The sequence below is a fragment of the Panthera pardus genome, unplaced genomic scaffold (assembly GCF_024362965.1).
Source record: "Panthera pardus isolate Hobbes unplaced genomic scaffold, ASM2436296v1 HiC_scaffold_1, whole genome shotgun sequence".
NCBI classification, from domain to species: domain Eukaryota; kingdom Metazoa; phylum Chordata; class Mammalia; order Carnivora; family Felidae; genus Panthera; species Panthera pardus.
Window position 1 is genome coordinate 89,184,907 of NW_026526654.1, and position 20,466 is coordinate 89,205,372.

General features: G+C 39.2%; 1 protein-coding gene across 5 annotated transcripts in view; it reads left to right on the forward strand.

Moving 5' to 3' along the window:
• The window catches only part of XPO4 (exportin 4), a 119,561-nt gene that overhangs the window by 15,997 nt on the left and 83,098 nt on the right, over positions 1 to 20,466 (forward strand). For 3 of the 5 annotated variants that reach the window (XM_019448005.2, XM_019448004.2, XM_019448008.2), the window contains 2 exons: positions 13,465 to 13,570; positions 18,921 to 19,062. In XM_019448005.2, coding sequence (XP_019303550.2) covers positions 13,465 to 13,570; positions 18,921 to 19,062 — 248 coding nt within the window. Of the gene's footprint in view, positions 1 to 13,458; positions 13,571 to 18,639; positions 18,811 to 18,920; positions 19,063 to 20,466 lie in introns of those variants that run through there. The other 2 variants (XM_019448007.2, XM_019448006.2) reach the window with 2 other exon arrangements.

Sequence of the window (20,466 nt, forward strand, 5' to 3'; positions counted from 1 at the left end):
CCCTTAGGAAGTTGTACTTTTAGTCAGTTACTTCTTTGAAGGTAATCTTTTTTTCCTTTGGCTGCTTTTAAGATCTTTTGATTTTTGAATTCTTCAGTTAAACTGGGGTATCAGTAATACGATTTCTTTTTTATTCTGTTTGAATTCATTGGGTTTTTAGGGTTTCTCATCAATTTTGGAATTTTACAAACTTACAAATTTGGAATATTTCCTGGCATTTTTCTTTCTAATCTTTATTTTTCAAAGTTGTTGCCGGATGCTGTATCAGTCAAGATCTTGGCAGAGGAACACTCAAAGGGATAATTGAGGAGAGTTAGTGAAGGGACTGTTGACAAAGGTTGGGGAGGATACGGTGTAAGGGACCCACAGAGGATGGAGAAGTCATTGTTGGGGCCTGAACGGGCAGGGAGGGAGAGTGGAGAATCCGAGAGAGCTATAGCTGTAGGAGAGAGCAGCCTGACAGGCTTTTGGTGGAGAAAAGGAGCAGCTGGGGCTGGGGCAAGGAAGCCTGGAAGATACACTTTCTGTAGGTTAGTTTCCCGGGGCTGTCACCTTCACTTTGTTGTCCAAGACTCTTAGTATTTGTGCCTTTCTGCATTCTTCATAATTTTTTGTCTTTTCAGTTTTCTCCTCAGTGTGTTTAATCTGCCTTTTAATCTATCCATTGAGGTTTTGCCATTTTGGGGGGCATATTAATGTACAATAAAATTCACAGATCTTGGGTGTCCAGTGTGACAAGTTTGGACAGTTGTATGTATATTCCTGTAACTACCGTCTAAACAAGATTTAGGTCTATAAATACTTACGTTTCTTTTGTTATGTTGATCCTAAGAGATCTGTTGTTATCTTGCTGCTTTTACTATTTTTAAGTATAGTAAAACCTTGGTTGGTGAGCATAATTCATTCTGGAAACATGCTTGTAATCCAGAGCACTTGTATATCAAAGCAAATTTCCCCGTAAGAAATAATGGAAACTCAGATGATTCGTTCCACAACCCCAAAATATTCATATAAAAGTGATTGCAATACTATAATACAATACAAAATAATAAAGACAGTACAAAATATAGGGGCGCCTGAGTGGCTCAGTCAGTTGAGCGTCCGACTTTGGCTCAGGTCATGATCTCGCAGTCCATGCATTCAGGCCCCGCGTCAGGCTCTGTGCTGACAGCTCGGAGCCTGGAGCCTGCTTTGAATTCTGGGTCTCCCTCTCTCTCTGCTCCTCCCCCACTCATTCTCTGTCTCTGTCTCTCTCTGTCAAAAATAAATAAACATTAAAAAGCATTAAAAAGAAAGTACAAAATATAAAGAAAAATTAGCCCGCACTTACCTTTGACAACCTTCGTGGCTGGTGTGAGGGAGACAAGGGAGGAGGGTTATTGTGTAGGACGACTTTGACTATCACTACCGGAATCACCGCTATCTGTTGGCTCAATGGCATCTTTTTCTGCACGGGGCCGTTGTATACACTCGCATGGATGTTGACTACAGCACAGTATTAATACACTCTTGTCATGTACTGTATTTAACGTAACTGGCAATAAGGCAGCAGAGGAAAGGGTCTGCATCTGCAGGCGCTTGACCTAGAATGAAGCAAAGCATATGCCTAAGCTTTCTCTTGTCTGGAAAAGCAAAGGACTGTCCACAGGTGCTTTGAAGTGACAAAAAATAGACTAGTGCCAGTGGTGGGCGCCTTCCAAGCGTTCTGAAAAATCGCTGATTTCTGCCAAACACCGCGGCCTGAGAGCAAGCATCTGAGCGTGGGCGATGATCACCCACAATCCCAGTGAGAGAGACAGACAGACAGACAGAGAGAAGAACCATTGACTCAGTATTGATACGTGACATTCGGCATCACATACTATTAGCACTGCAAGCCATCGCTTGTGTATCAAGTTAAGGTTTTTTAGAAATGTTTGCTCACCTTGGGGAACACTCAGAGAGCAAGTTACTCACAATCCAAGGTTTTACTGTACTTTCACGTTGTTGTACAACCATCACTGCTGTCTCCAAAATTTTCCCATTATTCCATACGAAAACTGTATAACTCATAAAATAATAACTCCTTATTTCTGCCCCCGCCCCACCCTAGGTAACCACTTTTTACACTCTTTTTCTAGTTTATTTTAGGTACCTCATATAAGTGGAATCCTGTGGCATTTATCTTGTGTCTGGCTTATTTGCCTTACAAAATGTGTCCAAGATTCATACCTGTTGTAGCATGTATCAAAAATTCATTCTTTCTTAAGGCTGGATGTATGCCATTGTTTGTGTACATTTATTACCTTTTGTTCATTCATCAGTGGGTGTGGTTGTTCCATCTTTTTGGCTATTGGGAATAATACTGCTATGGATATTGGTGTGTGGTCTCTTTGAGCCCTGTTTTCAGTTCTTTTGAGTATCTTCCTAGATGTGGAGTGCTGTCTTGTGTGATAATTCTGTGTTTAGTTTTGTGAGGAACTGTCATACTATCTTTCTCTTTTTTTTTAATTTATTTTTTATTTATTTATTTATATTTAAAAAAAAATTTTTTTTTAACGTTTATTTATTTTTGAGACAGAGAGACAGAGCATGAACGGGGGAGGGTCAGAGAAAGAGGGAGACACAGAATCTGAAGCAGGCTCCAGGCTCTGAGCTGTCAGCACAGAGCCCGACCCGGGGCTCGAACCCACGAACTGTGAGATCATGACCTGAGCTGAAGTCAGTCGCCCAACCAACTGAGCCACCCAGTCACCCCTCTGTGAATTGACTTTTTATTCTGCTGATAGTATCATTTGATATGTAAAAGATTTTATTTGCTTAAGTCTGCTTCATACATATTTAGGTTTTTTAAACATTTTGTATCACGTTTCTGAATATTTGTGAATTTTGTTGATTTGATTCTTTAATGTGTTGTTCTGCAGACCCATGGTAGCTTGTTTCTTCATGTGTTTGAAAATTTTTGAATATTAGCTCTTGGAGATGTTTCTGGAAAAGTCTGAAGCCTGGATTATGGTGCATTACTCCAGGTGCCTTAGGTGCATGACCAACATAGGGCTACTTTAAGTTTATTGGCTTGAAGTTTTCGGACCACATGGGTCCTGTTGAAATGAGGCAGGAAACCTGTTTGAAGGCCTGTTCTTGGTTATCAGTTGTCTGAAGTAATGTTCTTTCTCATCTGTCCTTAAGATCCAAACTAGCAAGTTGCTCTCTCCCTCTCTTCCTCCCTTCCTCCCTTCCTCCCTTCCTCCCTTCCTCCCTGTTTTTGTTTGTTAATGCTTTATGCTTACACTGAGGACCCCAGCTTTATGTGGAGGGGTGTCCTATTAGATCCCCATCTTAGGAGGGCCCTGACCGTATATCTTATGTCTTCTGTACTGCTTGGGTAGCCATCAGAATGGAAACTCAAGGTCACCTGAAGTTGACAAATGTCTCTAGGGTAAATGCATGAGTGCCATATTTTATCTTTGGATTCCTGCTTTGGTTTTTCTTTGTTTTTTGTTTTTTGTTTTTTTAGCTTCTGAGGATTCCTTAATTTCTTGTAAGCTCAGCAATACATTTAAAAATGTAGAAATATTTTATCCACATTATTTGATTTGATTTTAGCAGAAGAGTTGTTCTGGGTATCCCGTCAGGAGAGCTGTGAGGAATGGCTCATTTTAAAAAATGCACGAGTACGAGAACAGTGCAGGTCATAACCATGATCTCATCTCCTGGGCTAGCAAATGTGAATGTAGCCATTTTGCGTACAAACTGAAAAATAATCTATTGAAGCTGCCTATGGGTCCCTTTCATAAGATTTTTTTTTTTTAATAGTTATTTTTGAGAGAAAGACCTGGGGAGGGGTAGAGACCGAGGAAGATCTCAGGTGGGCTCTGTGCCGACGGCAGAGAGCGAGCGCCACGCGAGGCTCAGACTCACGAGCTGTGAGATCAGGACCTGAGCCAAAGTCAGACACTTAACTGAACCACTCAGATGCCCTGGATCCCTTTTAGGTACCATTCTCCAGACTCTGCTTCTTCATCTCTAACGAGAAGCATGCTTTTAAAATTGTTGATCCTTGGGGCGCCCAGCTGGCTCAGTTGGTGGCGCACTCAACTCTTGATCTCGGGGTTGTGAGTTCGAGCCCCACTTTGGTTGTAGAGATTGCTAAAAAATAAATCTTTAAGACATTTTTTCAAAGGGGCACCTGAATGCCTCAGTCGGTTAAGCATCTGACTTCGGCTCAGGTCATGATCTCACAGTTCGTGAATTCGAGCCCCGTGTCGGGCTGTGTGTTGACAGCTTGGAGCCTGGAGCCTGCTTCGGATTCCGTGTCTCCCTCTCTCTCTGCCCCTCCCCTGCTTGTGTGCTCATGTACCCTCCCTCCCTCCCTCCCTCTCTCTCTCTCTCTCAAAAATAAATAAACATTTTAAAAAATAATAAAAAAAAAACAGTAAAGTAAAATTGTTTTTCCTTACCTTCCGTGTTTTCACACTTTGTCCACAAAGGAAAATAAAAATACTACCATACTTTTGAGTTTTTGAAGTTTTACCTAGATGATATGTTGTATAGGTTCAGTCATTTGCTTCACTCAGAATAATTTTCAGTTTAGCCACTTTGGTAAATGTCGCTGTAGTTTGGTCTTTAACTGTATGACTGTACTACGATATATTCCCTATTGATGGAATTCGAATTGCTACTCTTTTTTATTTGTCTGTTATGGTAGTGCTGAGGAACATCTTTATGTGAGCTTTCTTTGTGTGGGGGAGAGGTTCTCTAGAGAATAAATGCCTAGAAGGGGACTTGTGCATACCTTGCTGTTCAGGGCCATCAACTTTTTCTAGGTAATCCCAAAATTCCAAATTAATGTTCCATTTTTACATTGGAAAAATGCAGGCTTACAGCTATCTACAGTACTCCCAAACTTCTTAAACTCTTGTTTTTGTACTAATTTTTTTTAACCTGCATCATTTTTCATTCCCCCTCAGAAACAGTAGCTTACTGTTTTAATTGCATTTCAGTGGTTTCTAGTGAGGTTGAGTATGTTTTTAGGCTTATTAGCCATTTTTACTTTCTTCTCTGTGACTTGTCTAGCCTGTAGTTCATTGGCCATTTTTCTATTACATTGTGTAATTGGTTGGATTGGATTAGGCAGCATGTAACCCCAAAGTCCAGTAACGTTGTCTTTTTGAAAAGGATTATTTTTTCTCACCTGAAGCGTGGAGATAAAGTGATCCGACGATGGTCTGATGGCTTCCAGGATAGCACCAGGGGCTCATGCTGCTGCTGCTGCTTTCTTCTTTCCGTTTCTATGTTTACAGTTCGTGGCTGGTGTCTTCCTGTGGTCCGAGATGGTTAGTAGAGCTACAGCCACCATATCCATTTCCAGGGGGTAGGAAAGAAGATCTATGGGCAAGAGAAAAATGTGTTTCAGCTGAATCAGCTGCCTTTAGGAAGTCCTACCCCAAGCTTTGTTGATGTCTTATTGGCCAGAACTTAGTCCCTAGTCCCGCCGGGCACTAAGAAGTGTTATTCCTCGAGGCGCGGTGCCTCATACTCAAGTTCTTGACTGAGGAAGAAGAGGGGTAGCTGTCAGTTTCTGCTGTAAGTTGTCTTTTGTGGGAGTTTTTATGTTCTGAGTATTAGTCTTTTGTTAATTATATTCAGTGCAGTTATTACTGCCTCCTAATCTGTGTCTGGTCTTTTCACTTCCAGTTAATGTTGAGAAGGTTATACTTTTAATATAGTCAAATAAAAAGGATTTGTGCCTTTTATTGTTTAAAAAGTTCTTCCCCCCTCTGACATACTCTCCTACGTTTTCTTCTTAATATTCTGTTAAAAACGTTAACAAATTTTTGCTTTTCATTTTTCAGTCTTCCATTCCCCTAGAATTTATTATATGTATGATATGAATTAAATATCTGACCTTTTGTTTTTGCTTATAAATAGCCAACTTTCTGGTGCCATTTGTTGTACAGTCTAACCTTTCCTCACTATTTTGTCATATGTCATGGGTCTGTTTCTGGGAAGTCTCTCTGCTCCCTTGTTTGTTTCTCCTGTTCTAATACTACTTTTAAAAAAATTATTACTGTGCCTTTGTAAGTGTTTATATCTGGCTCTGTAAGACTCGTATTCTTTCTTTTTTTAAAGGTTTTGTTCAAATTCCAGCTAACATACGGTGGAATATTAAGTTCAGGTGTACAGTCAGTGATTCAGCACGTCCTTACCACAAGTATTCGTTACAGGCGCGCTCCTGAATTTCCATCACCTATTTAACCCATCCCTCCACCCTCCTGTCTTATTCTTTCCTCAGGTTTTTAATAGTTTTTTTCGAACCTAAAATGACTCACTTTATTTATTTATGACCTATAATATTTTAGTAGTTTCGGATGTACAATATAGGGACTCAGTATTTGTATATATTGTGAAGTGATCACGATTAATGCCTGTTACCGTACGTAGCTACTGAATCTGTTTCTTATGATGACAACTATTAAGGTCTACTCTCTTCGTAACTTTCAAATACACGGTATGTTATTATGAATTGTAGTTACCATGCTATACATGACATCCTCTTGACTTATTTATTTTATACCTGGAAGTTTGTACCTTTTGACCCTCTTCACTCTATCATCCCCCTCTTCCTTAGAACTCCCCCCAGTCTGTTCTCTGTATCTAGGAGGAGCTTGGGGTGGGTCATGTTTTGTTTTTTTTTTTGTTAGATTCCACATGGAAGTGAGATCTTTATAAGTGAGTATCTTTCTCTGTCTCATTTATTTCACTTAGTATAATGCTCTCAACATCCTTTTTTGTTAATTTAACTCTTTTTGGCCTTTTTCTTACATGTCTTAGGACCACCTTGTCACCTTCTGAAATGAACCTTATTGGGATTTAAAGTGGAATTGTATCAATTATTGTAGGTTAATTTGGGGAGACCCATATGTGTATTTTTAACTGCAGTTCTCATACCATTATGAGATGCATTCATTAGCATCATCAGATGCTGGGGACCCTGACTTGCCTGGAGGTGTCTTTGCCTGGAAATTTCCTAACTATTGTGCTGCAGAGATGGGATTAGAAACCAGGGCGTTTTGATTTCGGTATCTTGTTCTTTTAATTAAAGGGGACCGTAAGATTGTTTGGAGGGATTTTTAAGGTAGGGTAAACCTGTTTGTAAGCAGAAAGCAGGGCGCCATTACTAAGTATAACTTTAAGAGAAGCTAAAGAGAGTGAGGGGGCGCCTGGATGGAGTGACTCTTGATTTCATCTTAGGTCAAGGACTTGTTCTTCATGGGTTTGAGCCCCGTGTCAGGCCCCGCCCGCACTGACAGCGTGGAGTCTGCTTGGGATTCTCTCTCCCCTTTCTCCCTCTCTCGCTCTCTGCCCTTCCCCTCATGCTCTCTCAAAAGTAAATAAACTTAAAAAAAGAAAGAGAGTGAGAAGAGATGAGGGAAGAAATGGGGTTGTATGTGGGGGGAGCCAGCAGGGCAGGGATGGGAGGAGGATTTCGAGTTCAGAGAAGGTTGAGGGGAAGGGAGTATTTTGTTAGGAAATTGGGGAAGGTGATAGGAGAACCTTCCTTTTGAAGAGGAAGTCACATAAAGGAGCTAATCATGCAAGAAGGCTTTGACTTTGGGAAAGTAAAAATAAGGTCATTTTGTGAGAGACTGGAGTACTGGGTGTCATGAGATGAGAGGTTTGAGAGGAAAATAGATTTGAAAAGACAGCTTTTGGGGATATGCTGTGAAATTGCAAGAGATTAATTAATTAGGGCACGTCTTTCAGATTTGTTTAGCTGAAAAGGTCCAGTAACTGGAATTTACTCTTTGTGGAATACTATGAAATACTGCTATGATACGTTAAAAAAAAATTTTTTTTTAAAGCTTTATTATTGAGAGAGAGGGGAACAGAACGTGAGCAGGGGCAGAACAGAGAGAGAGGGAAACACAGAATCTGAAGCAGGCTCCAGGCTCTGAACTGTCAGCACAGAGCCTGATGTGGGGCTCAAACTCAAGAACTGCGTGATCAAACTCATTAACTGTGGGATCACGACCTGAGCTGAAGTCGGACGCTTGACTGACTGAGCCCCCCAGGTGCCCCTGGTATGAAACATTTGAAGTAATAAAATATATCATTTTGTGTTACGGATTTAAATTTAGGTAGGAGCAGTGTTAAGTTCCAAAGGTTTAAAAGGAAAGGTTATAGAGAGGAAACTAAAAATTGAACAATTCGTAATTTTTTTTTCATGTTTATTCATTTTTGAAAGACAGAGAGAGACAGAGCTCAAGCAGGGGTGGGGCAGAGAGAGAGGGGGACACAGAATCCAAAGCAGGTTCCAGACCCTGAGCTGTCAGCACAGAGCCCGATGCGGGGCTTGAACCCACAAACTGTGAGATCATGACCTGAGCCGAAGTCGGACGCTCAACCGACTGAGCCATCCAGGCGCCCCAGAATTGAACAATTCTTAACTTAAAAATTTCCGTGAATGAGTCAAAAACTACTGGTAAACATGTTTTTGGGTAGTACATCTGTGATTTTCTAATTTGAACATTAAACCATGCTCTCTCTCTAAAAGATGAGGGAGCCTGCTGGAAGCTGGAGGGTGCTGGGTCCCTGGGTAGTGCATGGAATTCTAGTTTTTCTTCCTCCTTTCTCTGTATATTGGGCTCAGAGATTTCACTGTGTCTCTATGTGAATATGGACAGTTAGCATTTACCAACATGTATCTGTCTACTTTCTCTTGTTTAAAAACAAGAAAAAATCTTAAAAAAATGGGGTTATAGGAGGTCAGCAAAGTTTGAGACGTTTGGGTGGGTTCAGTGGGCATTTTGACAACATGGCTTCTCCTTCGGCATGTTTAATTGTGATGTTTAATGGACATCCTTGCAGTTGAAGATGACACTTTTAAAATAAAAATTCTCTCCTAATGATGACTTAAGCCCTGCCACTCGCAGGGAGAATCAGCAGAACCTGTAGGCTCTTATTTGGAATTGACATTCTCTTGTAATTGTGTTCCTGTTTATTTTTCAGTTTGCTTTTTGTTTCACCGGAAAGGAAAGATGCTCAGTTTTAAACATTGAATGTGTACAAGTGGCTTTGTTACAATGCTAAATGTGTACACACGCACACAAAAAGGAAAGATGGGCGAGCGATTATAGCGAAGAAAATTTTTATTACGAGTTGTGTGGCATGACTTCCAAGTTTGTTTTCTACTTTTGTAGCTTGTTTCCTGTCTACAAATCGTGCCTGATTTTTCAGTCTGACTTTCATATCCTTTTTTCATGGTCCTGTAAACAATGATATTTATAGTAAGCCTAGAATATTGTTTGAATTTCTTTGCGAGTTATCCGACAGAAATTAGCCTATTCAACTATGTCTCCTCGTTAGTAATACTTAAGAGAGTCAGATCAAGGGCTTTGGTGTTACACAGACTTCAGACCAAATTCTGCCTTTGATACTGTGATCTTGGGTATGTGACAGTCTGTGAATCTGAGTTTCTCCATATGTAAAAGAGAGGCAATAATTCGTACAGGGATGTTGCAGTGATCAAGTGAGACAGCGTATGTAATTTAGCACTCTGCATGAGGACGAGGTGGTGCTGTTGTTGTTCGTCTTAATAAAAGTTCTTGTAGCTCCCCAGAGAAAGAAAGAGTCTAAAGGTCTCATAGGATTTGACAAGTGGAATTTCTGACTTTTTGAGGACGGGTTTGGCATGATGGGAGAAGCTAGAATGCAGTTAGGGGAGGCAAAAATGATAAACTCATTATTATTGGTGTGATTTGATTAATGTATGTCTTTTGTAAGACTCAGAATTCCTAAGGGCAGAGATGGTTCTCTCTACTTTTATATCCTTAGCTTCTGGCATGGTGCTTAGATTATAGTCAGCCCTCAGTAAACAGAAATTATTTAGTACTTCTGGTTCTCCTGATGCCCCCCCCCCCCGAAAAAAACCCCTCGTATTAAATATGTCATTTAATCTGTTTTTTAGTGAATCTTGAGTTCCCGCTTCAGATGCCCCTAGCTGTGCACCACCAATGGTGTTTCTTGAGGATTTTTTGTAAATTGGAGGGGGTCCGGCCAGGCTGGCGGAACAGCATGGGCTGTGCCAGAAACACCAGCATGTTGGGCCAGGGCTTTGTGAGCTTCAGATCTCCTGCTGGTGCGACTCCTTAGAAGCACTTCTCGGGGCGCCTGGGTGGCTCAGTGGGTTAGGCATCCTCCTCTTGATCTCGCCTCACGGTTCTTGAGATGGAGCCCTGCGTCGGGCTCTGCACTGACAGCATGGAGCCCGCTTGAGTTTCTCTCTCCCTTTCTCTCTGCCGCACCCCCCCCCCCCCCATAAATAAACAAACTTAAAAATGAAAAACACCTTTCAGTTTCTTCCTGTTACTGCCTTTATTTTCCTGAAGACACCTGGAGTTGCTCATGTGTTGTTTCCTGTCCTCCATCAGGCACTCTGCTTCCGCCTGATTCCAGCTCTTCTGATTCATTTGACTGCACCTTTGAAGTGTGAGCTCTTCTCAATCTTTGGCTGTTAGGGACAACGAAAGAACATAAACAGGCAATACAAAAAGGCTTTTTTACTATTATTATATCTTCACTGAAACTTCTCAAGCTATGTAGAACACTCTAATGTCTGTATTGGGTCTCAGAGGAGGACTTTTACGAGGGATTTTCTTCCTTTCTACCCCCTTGCTTTAAGCATAATAAGTCTTACATGATCCTGAACCACCTAAGTGTAGTTTCTGTTGAAGAGTTAGGGCCCTGAGGTCAGTTTCCACCTCTGCTTCCTCCTTGACCTTTAGCAGATTGATCACTCCATTCCTCATCTGTAAAATGGGAATAATAATAGCTTCTACCTCATAAGGTTATTAGGATTAATGAGGTTATATATCTGTGTGCCTATCCATCTGTTGAAAATAATGCCTCGCAACACTAAGTACTCAGTGAATGTTAGTTATGGTGGTGTTGCCTCTCTTTTGGTATGTGCAAGGCTCTAGGAATTTAGAGATGAGTAAAGTAAGGTTTCTGGTATCAGAAAAATCATAGCAAAAAAGAAAAAGGGGCAAGCAAATACATACAGTACATTATGGTAAGTTGGGTTGGTAGAGATACATACCTAGTGCATTGCCCAAGGTGAGATGGAGACGTTTGTGTTCAGGCCGATGGGGAGAAGGTCAGGAAAGGCTGACGAAGGAGAAGCTGAAGCAGTTTGAAGGATGACTTCTGATTTCTGAGCAGGAAGGAGTTCCACAGGTAGAGGTATAGGTATATAAGTCAGTACTAAGCAGGGAATTTTGTGGGAAAGATGCATGTTTTTGACTTAGAAGCTGAGCCTGTTAAATCTTTGGGGGCTGGGAATCTTTTCTTTTTCTTTTTAAACAAAAAATCTTCTCAGAACTCGCTGATGCACATCATTTACTATTTGCAAACCATTGCCAAGTCATTCATTTTCAAAAAGAATTGAAAGTTTTGGTTTTGGGAAACTAGAGTGGATACCGTGTTGCCATCTAATGAATCAATGGATGATTTTACTGTTTGTATGATCATGTTCAACCAGGTGGTTAATATAAACCAACTTTTACATTATACTTCATTACTTATGAAATCTGATATTTTATAAATGAAATATTCTGTTATATTAAAGTTATCTTGAGGCCTGTACTTTATGAACTATGTGAATATCAGGGTGTCCAAAGATCATTAGCTTTAAGAACTATTTTTGTTTGCAGAATAACTGGCATAATTAATCACTTGCAAAATTATGTATGTGTACTGCCTTTCAAGGGTGATGAGAAGAAAGAATATATAAATCAGAATCACCTGGGTCATCCATACTTGTTGCCTTATATTCGTAGCAGTATAACATGTTGTAATAGTGTTTACTGATATGCTGGTTTTGGGGGTATAGTCAGATATTAATGATGAAATATCTTGTAAAAACACAAACTTGTTGAGTTACGGAAAATGATGAGAATGAAGAATTTGCAAATGGAAGGACAAAAATATTTATATTTAGCATAGTTAGTTGTTCATAGTAACACTTTTTCAAAAAACGGATTAAAGAACTTAACACAATTTGGGGCACCTGGGTGGCTCAGTTGGTCAAGCGTCCGACTTTGGCTCAGGTCTTGATCTCATGGCTCGTGAGTTCGAGCCCCGCGTCAGGCTCTGTGCTGGCAGCTCAGAGCCTGGAGCCTGCTTCGGATTCTGTGTCTCCCTCCCTCTCTGCTCTTCTCTTGCTCATTCTCTCTCTCTCAAAAATAAATAAACATTAAAAATAAAAAGAATTTAACACAGTTCTTTATAATGAAAATATTTTCGTTTTTATCTAGAGAGCTGTAGAGGGTGCTGTATCATTAGGAATAGTAGTCTGAACTGGTTTTGGCTAATTATAAGAATACCTTTAGGCCAGGCTATCAAATTTGGTTTTATTATTATTTTATTTTAACTAAAATTATAGTGACTAATGTTGCATAATTGATACAGCTTAAAATGATGATACATAATTGATACAGTTTATAGTTTATATTAATATATGGTTTATAATGTACTTGGTTTCAATAATATAGTTTATAATGTACTTTGTTGCAAAATGTTTTTTATCTTTCAGATTGTTTAAATATAGTTGAAATTTTGATTTCCCCATTTCATATTGGTCACAGTAGCGAAGGTTTATTTTCCTACCTCTCCTCTCCCGAATTGAGAATTCTGCTATTTAATTGGTAGGCTGCATAAGCAATCTCTTCCCTTCAGATGGGTCTCAGTGAGTCAAAGATAACGAAGCCATGCAATGAGACTATGTATTTTAGGTGGCTACATTTTAGGTTCAGAAGAATATTATCTTTAGAGGAAAGATTGTTAGAACAAAATGGAATTTAAAAACCTGGCAGACTTTAGAAGTTGTTTTTGTTAAGCCAGAAGTCTGACTTTTCTGCGGACTCATTTATTCAGATAGGAGTTTTGTAACTTCCAACTCCACTGTTCCGTACTTTTTCTGGTTTAATGGTGATTTTAGGAAACTTGAAGTAGAATTAATTATCTGATAATATTTTTATCGTAAAGCATTGCTGTGAGAAATCAATTTTTAGTGACTTTGGATTTGGTTGCACCAGTGCTGAAAAATTTAGAGATAATTTTCACTTAGTCAAGTTAGATAAAGTGGTATATTTTGGAATAAAACGCAATAAGTTAGCTGTGTTTAAAAGATACAGAAAATGTTATATAAGCATCTGTCTTCTAAAATGTAGGCAACTTTGAAGCCTTGCCAGGAATTTCTTCCTTTTTCCTGAAACCGTATTTTAAATATTTATTACGAAGTTTTATACTTCAGTTTCTGTAAAATAACAAGCAGGAATTTGATGTCCCAGTGCCCCCACCCCCCGAAAGTGAAAGTGTTTTCTCTTATTGCGGGTAAAAGGTTTGCTGTTGTTCAAGCTGTCTTATTAAACAAGTGTACTCTGTTTTTTGTTTTGTTTTGCTCCTCTTGTTTTAACCCTCAAGGCGCCACCTTCCATGGTTAATAACGAACAACGCCAGCATGCAGAGCACATATTCTTATCGTTTAGGAAATCAAAGTCACCATTTGCAGTTTGCAAGCATATTTTGGGTAAGTATTCACTTTTAAAGTATTTTTGCAGAATCAAATATAGTCTTTCTATCCTGGATGTCAGATATTTTAAATGCCTTTTAAAACAAGCAGGTGTGTGTAATTACAATTTTCCATTAATAGTCATTCTGTTGAAGTGGCTTTAAAGATAGTCCATAAAGCCAGATAGAAGACTGTTTCTACTTTGACTTTTTTTCCCCCAACTATAGTAATTTATAAATACAGTAAGTTACTAAATATAGTAAATATATATAATTTGTTTTATTACTGACCAAAACATGAAGTCTGTTAATGGTGGGGGGAAAATCTAATATTTTTTCAGTTCTCAAGAGTGCTATCACTTGTTATAGGAAATGCACTATAATATATCTTACTCTAGTGTTTTGAAATTATGATTGTTTTTGGAGGTTTCAACAATTTTTCTTTCGTGCAAAACATTTTTTTAACCATATAGTTTGTATTCAGCTTGCTTAGCAAATATTAGTTCTATGTAGATGATCGCTGTGTATTGTAAAATGAAACACTAATTTTTACTCTTGTAAAAATATTTTACAAGTACCTTTTATCTGACATGCGTACAGAAACAATCTCTTTCCTTTAAAAATAATCACAAAAGTTATAACTCTTGTCCAGAGATGGCATTTTCTAAGTCCACACAGACACAGACACAGACACACAGTCTTCCGTCTCCTACATATTTTTCAGTGGTAGTAAGAGAGATTTCATTGGTTATTGTTATTTTAAAACTTAATTGTTTATTAACTCTTTCTTAATTGGAGCCATTTTTTGTAACCCACACTTGAGCCTCTGAAAGGCTGTTTGAGTTATTCTTGACCATAAAATTGGTTAGTTGCATATTAGGAACTAAAATATCTGACCTTTTATTCTTAGGCTTTTAGTAAGACTTACTGTTAGCCACCAGCACTCTCTGGTTTCCAGACTGAAATAGCCTGCAATTAAATTTAAATGTTAAAAATGCTTTCCGTATAAGGGCTTATGAGTGCGTTGCTGGGTTGGAATAGAGAGAGCACTGCTGTAGGACCTGTGAGGTCTGTTCTCCATGGTATCAACTTGAGGAAGTCACTTAGCCTCTCGGAGCCCGTTTTCATCTATGAAATGGGAACAGCGGTACCATTTTCCTTAATGGGCTTCGTTGCCTTAAGTTGTTGTGAGGCACAAATGTAGCCACATATAAAACCACTCTGTGAACGGTAATGCGAGTGGCCCCGTTACCTGATTTCAGATGGCGTTTTAAAAATAAGATAACCTTCACAAAGTGCTCTGTTCTGTTTGCAAGGAGCTCGCAGAGGTGGTTGAAGGTGGCTCTGTGTCATTCAGGAGTCAGATTTTTCACCAGAGGAGCAGTCAGTGTTCATAACCACCTTTTAAATTCTACATGAGGCAGTTTTTATTTATTTTATTTTTTTAGTGGTCAGGTGTCATACTTGGGTGAACTTGTTTCCGGCACTAAGAAAACTTGCTATCATGCCTGTGGAGAGTATTTGATTCAGAGTTAAATCACAAGAAGTAAAGCTAAACATCAGCGTTAAGAATTCAAGGGAGCTTTCGTCTTCACTGCCTTGAAATTGTTCAGCGTTAATAGTTGAGGAAACCATTGTGTTAAACTAGTCGCCTAACATAGTTCGAGTCTGGTTTTTATGGCATACGCCTTAAGTACGTTAATTAGGATTCCATCAGTTTCATCGGACTTTCTATTGTAATGCAGTTGTCATTCAGTACTAGTCGGGAAATAGGTGATCTAAGTTGTAAGTATGTTACTAGAGTGCATTTGTTTATACGACTCTTTCCTGTTTAGAGTATGTATATTTTATGAAGTACCGTTGCTTTGTTACGATTTGAGCTTGTCTGGAATACGTTTGTTTTCCTGATAAAAATGTCTAAAGAATAGTATTGCTAGTTCTGGCTGTGCTTTTAAAACCAGTTTGGGTTTTGAGATATTAACTATTTAAAAGGTTGAGTGCATGTATTGTAATCTAATCATTAATGTACTGCAAAGCCCTGTGTTACATTAATGTTTACATCTACACTTCACAGAAAATCTTTCAACTCCTCACTCAGTTGCCACCAGCACAGAAGGGTTAATTCCTCTAAGAAGACTTCTCATACAAGTGGCAGTCGATCGCAATTCAGAATTTTCACATTCTTAGTTAGGGATAATATGTCATTTTGATACAGTGTCTGGGTGATAGATTCTAATAAAGGGGAGACTTTCTCTTTGATGCTTCCCTGTTCTGGCCTCTTAAAATTCTTCCTTCCCACTTCTGACCTAAGTTTTTACTACGTTTCTGGTTTTCCTCATTTCCTTCTCTTCTTATCCTTTTGTTGTCATTCTGGGTGTGCTTTTTCCACTCTGTGTGTGTGCGTGCGCGCATTTGCGTGTGCACGTTGCACGCCCCGGCGCGTTTTGTCAGAAGGGTGCTTTTGGATTTCTGCACCTCAGACAGAAGTCTTTGGCGTTTAGGAAGTTGTTACTCTGGTTTGGTCAAATGTGCGTTCACCAATCCTGTGAGTTCTGTTCTTGTTAAAGACACACCCCGACCAGCGCTTCCGGAACTAACTTTGTAGCATTCTTCTGTCCTTCTCCCAGGGAGAAACGGGTTTCTTTCGTTTCTTGTCTCAGAAGTGGTTGGAGCAAAACGAAGTGAGACTGAGACTTCTTATCACTTGGGGTGCCTGTGTCCACGTGCGTATCCACGTGCTCTGGACCGAAGTCTTTCACGCCAGAGAGGTGGTCGTGGTCGCTGAACATCTGGGCCTTGACTACTGTGGTTTTAGTTTCCTTTTAAAAATATTTTTTGATCAGAATGTGGTGCTCTGCCTCTCATTGTTTCCTTCACTTCAATTTTTGTCTTCGTGGCTCTGTGTGGTTTCAGACGGCTGACGTGATAGAAATGAATTTTATTTACATAATTATTAAAGAAAGTTACCGTGGTAAAAAGGGACAACTTGCTGCCGAAGTGGGCTAAAATAATTTATTCTCTAGACAATGCCCTGGTCAGTGGAGAACAACTGAAAAGTATCAGAAATTCTAGATGACTTGTGAGTTCCTCGTGAAGACCTTGCCTTTCAAGCATCTTTGGAGCAGAGAGCGAGGATAAGGCTCATCCATCCGCATGAAGGCCCGGCCTTCTGCCGGTAGCTTCGAGAGTTCCATAGAGCACCTTTTGCACATTTATATCGTGTTGACGTGCGGTGTATGAAGGCTAGTGACGGTTTCGTGAGAAGGTGTCGTGCAGCCCGTTAGGTTAGGAGAATTCCTTCCTTGAAATTTGGAACTTGGCTTTCTTTTTTTCAGGTTCCTCCATTCTTAGAGAAGCTTCTTACTTGAGTAGGCATGTAGAGATGCCCAAACAGAGGCATCTAAGAAAGAGTCACCTCGGAAACTGTTGAATGTCTGTCATTCACCTGCTGCAGTTAGCTCCCTCCCTCGTCCCTTGCAAAAAGGAGGGGGACGCAGGAAAAACAGCTTGGCTGTCAGCACGGGTAGTTAGAAATAAGCACGTTTTGTTGCTTCTGGAAACAGGAAGGAGCTCGTTTGGTCTTCTCTTCCTCGGCACGTGCGTTTAGGGGTGGCTTAGTGTCGCTCCAGGAACATTCACCGGCCACGTGATCCTGAATTCTTTTGTCTTAGTCCCCTGGTGCGTCAACACTTTCTTCAGCCTTAAAAGGCAGGAATTGAATTAGGTGACCTTTGGAGTTCTATGTCCAAAATTCTGTGAGTCCCTAAGATTTTGCTTCTTTGTTAAAATCCATAACTAAGGATCTGGGGTTTCTTGTCCTTAAGATTTTTACTATGGCAGTAGAAAGTGAAGTTAGGCAATCAACCATCGTTTACTTTATACAAGAGGTTTATAATAAGAGATTACTTGAATTACCTTTATGAGGCAGTACCGTATTTCTCCTTAAGTGATCTAAATAGATATAGCTAGTTTCTGTTTCAGTTCCTCTTACACTTTTTTTTTTTTTCCTCCTGGAACTTTAAACACATCTTTTTATGATAGGTTTACGTTTTTGGAAGCTATTGCTTTCTTTACTGGTAACATTTTAAGGTTTTTAAATTTTTGTGAGTTCTGATGATCATCTCACTTAGAATGCATGTTAAGAAAGCATGGAATAATCAAACTTTTTTAAAAAGGTCCAAATTGGGTCCTCTTTTTGGTTTTGTTATGTTCAAAACTCCTATTTGGTAGTCTAAATTGATGGCATTTATGTAGGGTGTACCTTTTTTTCACCCATTTTTATAGCGTATTGTGTCAAGATCACTCAAGGTTTTTAAATGACCTGAGCTTGAGTAGGAGAGAACATGATGTGCCTCCCTATGTCTTCATGCTCTTCTGATGAATTCTTGAAGGTGCCATTCTATGCCTGGAGTTAACTTCTCAGGGCTCTCGGATACTCATGTCTAGTGATCTTGGCAAATAACCTGCAATCTAATCCCAAACTTTCATGGATTTCACATGACGGTTATTTTTCAGAACTCCAGAAAATTTCTACTTTTTCTTGACTTCATTTTGACTGTTTCTCCCTTTTGATAATGCTGTTTGGAAACTGATTGTAGTGGTATGGGTGAATAAAAGAAAAAATGGAAAATTAAAATATTTCTTAGGTATGTTAATTTTCTGTTTTTTCTTTCCCTCCTGATTCAGTTTTTAGTTCAGATACTATAACTTGCTAGTTAAGGCTGGGGTTTTCTAAGTGTAGCTTTGGAATTTTACTCAGTTTGATCAGTATTGCAATCAGAAAATTCACAAGAACTTCTCACCTTGGGTAAATGTGACTCCCATTTTTTTTTTTTTTTTAACATTTTGAGAAAAATAACCTGAATGTGATTGTGTTTATTTCTGAACTTGCTATTGGGGATGGGCCATCCTGCTGAAAGCTTAATTTCTCAACAAATATTTTAACAGCATGGCTCACCACAAATAGTAATGTTCAAAGACGAGTTTATTAAGATATTTTGCAAATGCAAAGCTCTATTTTGCACAGGGTGAGAATCTCTCAGGAAATTCTCTGATTGCTTTATATTTTTATTTTTATTTTTTTTAAAGCTGTGTTATTTTTTAGTTCTTCATGCTTTGGAAGTAACAGTTGAAGAGAGGTGAGGAAAGTTTGTGAAAATTGTGATCGGTGATTAGCTGCCACCTGCCTGGGGTGTCTTCTGAGAGGAACTAACCTCTTTGTGGTGCTAGAGCAAGGTCACTGGATTAAAAAAAGAACAGGTAACCATCTTATTCCTTGTCTGAAAAGTTCTGTTTTTAAATTAATAAATGCAAACTGTTCAAAGAAGGAGGAATTGCTGTTTAAAGAAAGTTTCCAATTTTCTCCTCAGAAACAAGTAAAGTGGACTATGTCCTCTTTCAAGCTGCCACAGCCATAATGGAAGCAGTTGTCCGAGAGTGGATTCTCTTGGAAAAAGGTAGCATCGAGTCACTGCGAACATTCCTTTTAACCTATGTCTTACAGAGGCCTAAGTAAGTACATGGCGGAGGCACTGCTCCAATACCTGCGCTGCCCTTGTCTTGTCTTGTCTTGTCTTGTCTTGTCTTGTCTTTTCTTTTCGCTTCTTTTCTTTTCTTTTCGCTTTTCTTTTCGCTTCTTTTCTTTTCTTTTCCTTTCTCTTTCTTTCTTTCTTTCTTTCTTTCTTTCTTTCTTTCCCTTTTTTCCTTTATGTTTTTAACGATAGATGTTTATGGTTAAGTTCTGCTTGGGCTCATATTTTAAAAACTCACACACACGTGGTTGTGGGTTGTTATACTGCTTAATGAAATACGACTTTATATTTAAGCTTATGATACAGGGTTTTGTTTCTTGGAAAAGATGGTGCTGGATATTAAGGGTTTTTTGTGGACGTTTAGATCCAGAGATTTTGCTTATGAGTAAAAGTTGATCTTGGACTCCATGGAAAATCCTTGGTACATAGTCGTTCTTTTTTCGGTGTTTGGTAGCATCGTAAGACACAGGTGAGTATTCCAGGACACGGGTGCAAAGGGTGGTCAGGTGCCATTAAAACACCAAGTGTTACACATACATATGCGTGGAAATGCACGTTAGGAAGGTTGTAGAAGAGAAAGCACCAAATTTGTTCAATACTTTCTTTTGGAAAATGGATCAGTTTTAAGAAATAGGGTAAAAGTGAGTTTTCTTTTTGTGTTACGTACGTTGTATTGTTTGAACATTTTACAAGATCTGTACATTCATTGCTTGTGTGATTTTTTTTTTTTTTTTTTGGTAAATCCCTCAAATACCAAGTCGTGTTTTACGAAGAGGCACTGCACACCGCACGTTTGCCATTTGTGCAGTTGAACAATTGAGTCCTTTTTCCATACACGTACACTTTCAAATTCGGTGAAGAAATGCTCTCTAATTGGAACTCCTGGTAACTAGGCATGTCGATTAATGGTGATCAATATGCATGAAGCTTTAAACATAATTTAGAGCACACCTTTCTTTCTACGGGTTGTTCACTCGCGGTCTTCTGAGCTCATAATATTTAATAATAATTACTGGCGTGAATTTAGCATGCAGGTAAGTGCCAGTTGCTTTGCCTAAAGAAAAATGCATAAGAGAAAGAAGGCAAGATTTACTTAGCCTGTAAACAAACGTTACAGGTGTAATGGGTAATCCTTTCTGTAGATGACTGGATAGAGTTGTATGCAAAGGGAGGGTTTGGCTTGTTTTTTCTGGTTTTAATAGAATAAGGGGCAATTGTCCCAATTTCAAACCTTTCTCTTCTCCTTCATGCTGATTTTCTTTATTTAAATTTTAATTTGTTGTTTGACGAGGCCATTTGGGTGTGCTCCTGGAGCTGCTCATTGATCCCAGTTTTTCTCCACCCTCCCCAAGTTGGAACTGCTGAACTCTGGAGAGTTTCATAG